A 10,249-nucleotide genomic window follows, 5' to 3' on the forward strand; every position below is an offset into this window, starting at 1 on the left:
CCAGAGTTTAAAACCACGGGAGCTTTCCCTCCTTCCAGACAGCTCCCTGGGTAGGAGAAGATTTGCAAGCGAGGCATCTCACCCATCATACTGACTTCTGCTTAGGGCTCCGAAAGCCAGGCTCCACCTTGATCCAGCCATTTAGCGATTCCTTGGGTCTGGCTTCATTTGGGTACACGTGTGACTTCCTAAGCAGGAAGAGAAGACTCCTCAGGGCCAGGATTATGTTTGCTGGAGACTGTCTCGTCAGCAACTTTGAAAACAGGGATTTTGTTTAATACGTTTTTCTGTTTCTTTTCCATCCTGCTCCCTCACTTTACAGTTATGAGGTGAGTGAATGTTTATTTTAACATACTGAATCCAATAAAAAATATAAACAGAAACTTCTGGCATGAGTCCTTGTGCTTTAACTTTCTAAGAGGTGATCGCTTTGTCCGAGAACTTGTCCTCAATTCTCTGTTTTGACTCTACTTTAAAATGAAATTGCCGTTGAATCTGGGACTAAACCGTTCTTTATTATTTCCCAGCATGGCCACAAGTCTCAGAGCAAGCCTCTGAACTTTGTCACGCCAGCCATGGTTCCCAGGCATGGCTCCCCTGAAGGATAATCAAACTCCTAAAAAAGGTAATTCACGCCTGAGGACTATATGTCTGTTGGGTAACTTCATGCAGCTTGTAAATTGTTTGACTCCAGTTGGAAGATGGGGGTGGTGTATCACCAACAGAAATGAGTGTAGGGGGCATCTGTCTGAAAACTGTTCCCCCACTGGCCACCTTGCCAGTTTCTGCTTATACAATGCAGGCAGCTTGGGGGAACCATATTGTCCCTATAAGCTCATAACACATGGACAAATGATTAAAAACACATGGAAAACAGTTCCACGGCTAAGCTAAAATTCAGATGGGAATGGAAAATCAACTTGCAAAGCTTTCAACTGACTCAGGGCCAAATGTAGGACAGAATGTGAGGAGAAGTTGCCAAAAGAGAGGGAAGTTGGGGAAAAAAGCAAGTCATGGATAGGAAACCTAAAAACAATGACGCCTTGTATTGACAAAGCTTCTCTAAGGCTTGCCGAGAGGAGTACCAACATCAGCTCTTTGGAAATATTAAGACCTTACATTTCATGAAAGATTTTAGACAGATTTATATTTTCTACCCTCTATAAACAAAAGTTGGCTCGACTGTCTTGGCAACCCCCATGCAGAAACATAGTCTTAAGTATCTGTAACATAAATATTAAAATATTACACATTTTCCCTCCGAGGTGTGGGAATTAAGTAACAAGGTGGCACAAGGCAACTGTGAAAAAGCCTTACAATAAAACACAAAAGCAAAGCACAGCTTTCCAGCCAGGGTCTGCCTTCTGCTATATACCTGATACAGACCCCAGGTTTGCCTTAAAGCTGGCAGGTCTTGGACACGTTTGCAAAAGTCCAACTCTGGGTTCAGATCTGAAACTCTAAGGAGCCTGTTATTTGTGTCTAGTCACCCAAATGACCCCAGTGATTCTCTGGGCAGAAGTCAGAAGGCAAGGAAATAATTTACTAGGAGCCTGTCCCTGCTGGCCCTTCTGTTAATTAGCCTCTGCCCTGAATCCTTACTGACTCTCACAAGCACTGAGTCACCTTTCTTTCCAATTAGCACCATTTAGACCTCCAAGTGGTGATTTGTGGCATGATTTGTAAATACAGTTCTCCTTAATATATGCGTTCCTTAAATGTGTTCCTTAAAAGCTGAATGCAAAAGGAAATTTCAAAAATGTAGTTCCATGGTGGAGCTACGCTTAGCAAATGACTATCACCCAGGTCCAATCCATTAGCAAAGCAAATATAGCAATCCTTTCTGTCCTGTGGAAAAACTATCTCCTAATTTGTCTCTCTTTAAAATGAGACGTATCATCAATCATGTCTAAAAGCAAGATATGCGGGGATTTTAAAAAGGACTCCCTCAGTCTTCTAGATTTTTCCAAAACCAGAAACATGTCCATGTTGAACCTGAATGTCCTAGAATGTTGGAAAGTTCTCACTTATAATATCGAATCATAAAACACTAATTCTCCACCCCCAGCTCCTCCTTCCTGCTGGGGTTAGTTACTGGTGGGTGAGAACAAGCAATGCTTGAAGTGGTCACCTTCTCCCAAGTGCAGATGCTGTCTTTACATTCTATAGGCACACACACACACACACACACACACACACACACGTTACAGCTTTTGGAAAAATATGTTTTTCTGAGTGCCTATTATGACCCAGACATAGACTTTACAGTTTTGCATTTAATTTTCACAATGCTTCCACTAGTAAGTGGTGGAAATGAGGCGTAAACCTATTTCATGTTTTTCGCCCCTGTCAAACTATCTATTGCAATGCAGCTATTAAAATGGTACATATATTACTTTATATTCTATTTTAAATTACTGTTATGTGCTAAAATTATCATTTGAATGAAACAATATAATATTGTTTCCATTAAGCATTTTTCTATCATTGTTCATTTAAATTATATAATTTTGCGACACGTTTTTAGCCTTAAAACAAAGACAGCTTTATGCAAATAATTTTTATATTCTTCTGGAATTTTTCACCATGCTGGAGAAATTCTTTATTTATTATTTATTTATTTATTTATTTATTTATTTTTGAGTTGGAGTTTCACTCCATTGCCCAGACTGGAGTGCAGTGGCTGCTCCCGGCCACCGCAGCCTCGACCCACTGGGCTCCAGCAATCCTTCCACCTCAGCCTTCCGAGTAGCTGGAATTACAGGCACGCGCTACCACGCCAGGCTGATTTTAGATTTATTGTAGAGATGAGGTCTCGCCAAGTTGCCCAGGCGGGTCTCGAACCCGCGGGCTCAGGCAATCCACTCACCTCAGCCTCCCAAAGACGCGGGATTACAGGCTGAGCCACCAAGCCCGGCTTGGAGAAATTATTTTTTTTCTTCTTTCTCTACACAGCTTTATTAAGGTATAATTGACAAACAATAAACTACACATTTAAAGTGTATAGTTTGATAGATTTTGACATAAATGTGTATACATGAAACTATTATTACAATCAAGATAGTGAATATATCCATCACTCTCAAAAGTGTCCTTGTGTCCCTTGGCAATTCCTTCCCTCGGCCATTCCCAAACTTTTTTCCTCCATTCCAGGCAATATCTAATTTGCTTTCTGTTACTATAAAATTTGTCTTTTCATTCTCTTGACAATGTTTGGCTAAATTGTATTATCTGTTTGTATATATTGGTGAACTTGTATTGGTAAAATTTTGTGTAGAATTTTTTCATCTATATTCATGAAGAATTTAGTCTGTAGTCTTGTTTTCTTGTAATAAAATTCTATGGTTTGGTATCAGAGTAATATTGACCAGGTAGAATCAGTTAGAAAGTATTTCTTCTTCAATTCTCTGGAAGAGTTTTTGTAGCATTGATATTATCTCTTCCTTAAACATTTGTAGAATTCAATAGTGAAGCTATCTGAGCCTAGAGTTTTCTTTGTGAGAAAGTTTTAAACTATAAATTTAATTTTTTAAACATTTTTATAGGGATTTTCAATTTACACACACATATTATATATATTTGATTGAACTTTGGTAGTTTGTGTATTTCAAAGGATTTGTCCATTTATTTATGCTGTCAAAGTTCTTAGTACTAAGTTATTTGTGACATTCTCTTATCATCATTTTAAGAGTATGGAATCTGTAATAATGTCACCTATATCATTCCTGATGTTAGTGATCTCTGTCTTCTCTCCTTTCTCCTTATCTGTCTGGCTAGTGATTTATCAATTTTTTTGACATTCTCAAAAAAACAACTTTTGGTTTTATTGCCTCAGTTCTTTTTTTGTTTTCTATTCATTAGTTTCTGTTATAATCTTTATTATTGATTTATTTCTGCTTTTTTCCCCTCTATTTTTTAAGGTGAAATGGGGTTATTTTATTATTCATTAAGATTTCTTTTTATTTATAATATAAGCATTTAGTTCTATAAAATTTCCTCTAAGTACCTTAATAGCATCCCACAAATTTGGATATGCTGTTTTCATTTCTGTTCAGTTTAAAATGCTTTTAGATTTCTTCTTCATTTCTTCTTTAACCTATGTGTTAAAGCAGTATATAATTTAGTTTCCAAAGACTTAGGAATCTTCTAGAAATATTTTCATTATTGCTATCTAATTAATTCCACTGTAGTCAGAGAACATATTTTGTATGACTTGAATTATTTTAAATTTGTGGAGATTGATTTAGTGTTCCATAAAATGGTCTGCCTTGGTAAATGTGTCATGCACTTGAAAGTATTGTATATTCTGCCGTTGTTAGGTACAGTATTCTATAAATTTCAATTAGGTTAACTTGGTCAATAGTGTCTATACTTCTGTATCCTTATTTATTTTCTGTTACTTGCTCTATTGAGAAAGTGATATTGACATTCTAACTATAAGGATAGATTTACCTATTTCTCCTTGCGGTTCTGCCATCTTTTGCTTTCTGTATTTTTAAACTGTTATCAGTGTGTGAATGTTTAAGATTATTATGTTCTCTTGATATATTGTCCTATTAACACAAAATAACCATCTTTATCCTTGGCAATATTCTTTATCCCAAAATCTATCTGTCTGATATTAATATGGCCACTCCAGCTTTCTTTTGACTAGTTTTAAAATGGTATATCTTTTTTCATTCTTTTACTTTAATGTGTTTGTGTATTCCTATTTAAAGTATGTTTCTCGTAGGCAGCATATAGTTGGGTCTGAACATTTTCTTTCCTGCAGGATAAGTTGGGATTGATTGCTTTTGGAAAGCAAAAATACAGATGGGGATAGAAGCAAAAGGTGAACTCATACGTCATTGCTCGGAAAAAGTGTTGCGGGTTACCATGAGGCCTTTAATGGAAGTGTTGGTTGATTTTTGTTCCTTTCTGTCTTAAGATAAACTAAACTTTATTGCCTAGCAGAATCTAAGACCTATAAAAACCGCTCAAAATGAAGTTATATGTGTAGGTTATGAGGACAGTATATTCATTTCCTGCACAATCCTGTTCTAAAGACTTGTAAAATTAATTTTGAGAAAATCACGGTGTTGTGGACGTTACAGACATCCAGACACATTTTGCCATTTGTAACGGTTCTCCTATGATTGATGAGGAGAAAGGAGTGGAAGAGTACAAAAAGCAGAGCTGTAAATTTAAACATATGTCGAATCAGCATTCGCTTCCCCTCAACCACCTATGTAAACAAACAAACAAAAATCTGGGTGAGACATGGGGCAAAGACTGGGAAATGTATTTTGAATGAGTCAGGTAAACACACAGCAAATATACCAACCCATTTATACCTTTCTAAAATACATTTTATATGGTGATTTTAATAGCATTTTAAATTGAGATATGCTTCCTATAACATAAAATGTACCATTTGACTTGCAGCGTTTTTAGTATATTCACTATTTCTGCAACTATTTCCCATTATCAAACTACAGAATATTTCTATCCCCTCAAAAAGAAACCCTGTACCTATTATCACTTAGTCCCAATTTGCCCCTTCCCCTGTTCCCTGACAATCACTAATCTATGCTCTGTCTTTATAGATTTGCCTATTCTGGACATTTCAAGTAAATGGAATCACAAAATATATGGCCTTTTGTGTTTGTCTTCTTTTGCTTACAATAATGTGCTCAAGTATATGGTGAATTTTATCATGCCTATCCTGCACAGATATTTTATTTGAATATAACAAAACCATCTACTCAGAGTGGTAAAAGAGAAGTAGAATAATTCGAGGAAATTTGGCCTACAACTTGGAAGACTTCCGTTCTAGTGCTAATTTCTTCACACTATAACATCTCTGTTGTAAAATAAGAGTATTAGATAAGGTATTATCAAAGGACTTTCTCTTTAATTCGTTACTCCAGGAATCTCTAAGATCCAGAGATACATACTGCTTATCATTTTGGAAAAAAGAAATTGTTACAAAATCAATTAAGTGGATTTAAAAACTTTAGTCCCTAACTTAATTCTGGAGACAGGAAATTTGGAACAGCTGCTATCATAACACTTCGACGTGATTATAAAGTTAGGAAGTTAACACCAGTTTCTTAATCAAGAGGGAAATATAACGAGAGTCTGTCTCAGTTGTTTGTATCTGTGTGTTTCTTTTTCAGTTCTGAAGAGGGATAATGTAATCACTGATTTCCACTGTGACTTCCTCCCTGATAAAAAGCTTGAGGCTTAAAAAAACACTATTAGAAATTGACTTGGATGCATTATGTTTTTATACCTTATTTTTCTGATCTGATTCACTACAGTATCTCTAGTCTCTAGAACAATGTCAGGTACAGAGCTGACACTCCATATTTGATATTTGTTGAATGAATGGTGGATGGACTCATGGGTCCATGTAGTTCTTACAACTAAAGGCTAGTCTAACCAGTAAATATGAGACACGTGAGTGTTCTCTCCTATCCATTATTATAATAGAATCGTTAAAATATAAAACCATGTGTCCCCAGGAAAAATATAAAGTGCCAAAAACTAAAGGAACAGTGTCTCAGATTTTAAAATGAGATTATTTTATTAATTTGAATATAACACTCAATACAGTACATTTAATAGGCTGCTTTTTTTTTTTTTTTTTTGCAGAAATTAATCAGCACCAGTTTGTGAGAAAGAAATTATTAGTATGTAAATGTTTAAGGTCATCATGAATATTGTCCCGCACCCAGACTTGCCTGAAGTGTCTATTTTTATCATCTTTCAATTACTTCATCTTTCTGACCTGGTTAATGCTTTCATGATCAGGAATATTTTTAAACATCCTTCCAGAATGTCTCATTGTTATAAAAACCAAAGCATTCTCTCTTCATGCTAACATTTGCAATTAGCTAAGTGTCATTTCTCATTTGAATTGCAGACATATATAATAAATCTACCATGCTGACCAGGTTCTGTATAGCTGACATAGTTCTGGAGTTCGTTTTTAAAAGCATGTATAGTTTTAGAGTTCCAGGAGGAATGAGGGGCTTTTGAATCCATCCTTTCCTTCCTAGGACTTAACCCTTAAGTAAACAACTCTTTTTTATTTTTATCCGAAGTCTCATCTTTCTACACTGCAGAAGCTAGTGCATCAAAAGGAATTTAAAAGGAGCTGGTATAGGGGATGAATTTGTCACCCTTGGGTGAAACACCAGAGACTCTTGTATCCCACAGAAAACCCGTACCAATCTGGAGCCTACCTGTGACATCTAAGGTAAGGAACCAGTGACTCTACAATTATGTTTAGATTTAAATAGGATGCCTGAGTCTTATCTCAACCTCTCTTTGTAAATGTTTCTATGAATCAAAACTATGATAAATTAGCCAAAATAAAATAAGCTTGTCATGTATTCATATCCAGAAACTGGACTGACTTTCTTCAAGTCTTTCTAGTTTACTTGATAACCTCATTTCGATTCTGAAGTTACATTAGCTGGACACAACCATATTTTTTGGTGATTATGAAAAGAGATAAATTTTAAATAAATGTTTCAGACACAAAGTTCTAATTTCCTGTAATTAAACCTTGATTTCAAGAGGGAGTTCCGGTAAGGCTACCAACATGTTTCGTTGCTACAAAAATGTTTCACTCAGCTGAAATTATAAATTAATAAGGTACCTTTCCATGAGAGAGCCTAGTTAACATGGCATTTCTGCAAATATTAAAGATTTAAGGGCTCAAAATTGCCTCAAAATCATTTCCAAGAATATAGGCTTTCAAGGGTTCTGTTTTCAGTGTAATTTTTCTTTATTCATCAGCATAGTTCATGAGAACACTCCTGAGGAAGCAGTATTTTTCTTCCATGTCAACCATCATTCATATATACTAATTATTCCTAACGTCCTTGAGAAATGCTACTCAGTACAATAAACACAGATGAAGAAATATTATGTTACTTCAAATTCCTCATGACTCTGCAAGCTCAGGGAAACGTAATCTTTAGCTTTGGGATAGCTGTTGTTGAGAGGGCCCTCTCTGCCCGTTTGTGGTGGAAAACGAGATCCGTTTCATGAGTAGTGACGGGTAGATCTCTGAAGTGCAGGTAGCCCCCAGAATTCTTATCTGAGCTACAGCCTTGTAGATGGACCTCCATCTGCAAGATTCTTCATCTAAAGCCTCGGTCGAAGCACCTGCGATATATATTTCAGACTGGATTCATTTGAGGTAATGGGACAAAAGAAATCCAAAAACCATGAAATTGGTGGGGCTTGAAGGTGAAGGGTCTTCTGGAATAAGCAAACCTTACACCTTACAATACTGCAGGCATTCATTTTGAAAGCTATTGCTATAAAAAAGTGTATCTCCTCTTGTATGAAATACTCATCTATCAATCTTCCTGGAACTACTGGAGGTGTTCCATTTTACTGGATAGACTCACAAAGATATACCCAGTCAGTCAAAATGATTTGTTTTCTATGGAGCAAGGATCACAAGTCCTGTAAATAAATAGGTGATAAATCCCAGGTGGGCACCTATAGGGCCAGTTATATTTAGAGTTTTCTGGAGCACACGTAGTTGTGAGGTTTGGCTTTCCTGCAGTCCTTTGTTTGCCATTTTCCCTGTCTTTGAACCAAAACGCAGTTCTTTCCAGGCTTCGAGTGTTGAGAGGGCCCTCTCTGCCCGTTGGTGAAGGTGACGCGTTCACCACCAATCCACTCCCAGCGGCCAGCATGCACTTGGTCATTCAAACCTGAGGTGGACCAAAAGATTGTGCCAAATGATTATATTCCATGTATACTTAGATATCATATCCAGTCTATTGCTCTCAGCTCAGTCATCACTTGCAAATATGGGCCCGGGCTCTAAAACAAGGAATAGGATTTGGGAATACTCTAAGACACAAGTACAAGTGTGAGGCTTTGGGATCAAGAAGATCCAAGTCCAAATTCCAGTTTCATCACTTACTAGTTGACAATTTGGGGGCAGGTTATTCAACCTCCCTGAGTCTAGGTTTCCTCATCTAAGGAATGGGCATAAAATAGGACATCTTGGGTTGTTTTGAATATTAGATAAGACAATGCATGTAAAGTTCTTGGCATATATAAGTGTTTAATAAATGGTAGCTATTACTATTATTTACATCTTCCCATCCACAGAACTCCTATCACAGAGAAACAGATATCCTCTTGTTTATTGTTCTTCTTCAATATTTAAATGTCCTGGTTTTCATATTTGAAAGTAGCTTACTACGTATTATTTTCAGTCTGGAGCTTAAGATGTTCCAATCTGCCACAATTCCAATAAAAAGCAGCTTTTCTCCACTTGCCTCTCTACTGCCATTGGCAATTTTTGCAAATAACACTTTCATGTTGCAAAGCTTCTGTAATATTTTCTTAAAGAAGCAACTCCCCCTCTCTTTCATCGCAGAAATAAAAAAGAATCAAATGAGAAAGGAGAAGTCCCCTGCAATAGCCTGATCCGACATCTCCCAAATCAGAGTTGACCATGAAAATAGTCCTAGCTTCATAGCCTATTACCTTCTTGCAAATGATTCTCAGTCAATATTTTTGGGCGGACTCAAATGACATACTTTGGTTAGGAATATCCTATTTTCCTATGGACCATTTCTTTGAATTATTGATTAGAGGATACTATGCCTAAGTACTTTGTGAGGACAAAGCCTTACCATCGGTCATTACGATGAAGAGAAAATCCATCCTCCAGGCTTTTCTCTTAATAATCTCAAGTGAGGGGATTGCCTGAGCCCATGGGTTTGAGGCCAACCTGGGCGATTTGGAGAGACCTCGTCTCTACAATAAATAAATAAAAAGTAGCCAAGCGTGGTGGCACTCGCCTGTAGTTCCAGCTCCTTGGAAGGCTGAGGTGGAAGGATTGCTGGAGCCCAGCAGCTGGATGCTGGGGTGGCCGTGAGTGTGCCACTGCACTCCAGCCTGGGCGACAGAGTGAGACTCTACTCAAAAAAAAAAAAATACTCTCAAGTCACTTCAGATTTCAGAGACCCATTGAATATTACAGGCATTTTGAGAAGCCCAAAGTGTGTCTATTGTAATTCCCTCGAATACAATACCTCTAAGGAAAAATAGTGAAAATACTAACTTTAATATGCCCTGAGAATTCTATTTCTAAAGTGTCTTAAAAAGATTCGCTATGGCCAGGCGCGGTGGCTCACACCTGTCATCCCAGCAACCTGGGAGGCTAAGATGAGAGGACTGCCTGAGCCCAGGGGTTTGAGACCAGCCTGGGCAACTTGGCGAGACC

The 10,249-nt window shown here is 37.2% G+C and overlaps 1 protein-coding gene across 1 annotated transcript in view; it reads right to left on the bottom strand.

Annotated features, from left to right (window-relative positions):
- Positions 1–8,502: 8,502 nt before the first annotated feature.
- Positions 8,503–10,249, bottom strand: part of FREM1 (FRAS1 related extracellular matrix 1) — a 169,169-nt gene continuing 167,422 nt past the window's right edge. Inside the window, exon 37 of the mRNA XM_008050952.2 lies at positions 8,503–8,720. Coding sequence (XP_008049143.1) covers positions 8,521–8,720 — 200 coding nt within the window. The 3' untranslated portion in view covers positions 8,503–8,520. The remainder of the gene's footprint in view (positions 8,721–10,249) is intronic.

This window comes from Carlito syrichta, unplaced genomic scaffold, assembly GCF_000164805.1.
Source record: "Carlito syrichta isolate Samal-C Ts95f unplaced genomic scaffold, Tarsius_syrichta-2.0.1 Scaffold154501, whole genome shotgun sequence".
NCBI classification, from domain to species: domain Eukaryota; kingdom Metazoa; phylum Chordata; class Mammalia; order Primates; family Tarsiidae; genus Carlito; species Carlito syrichta.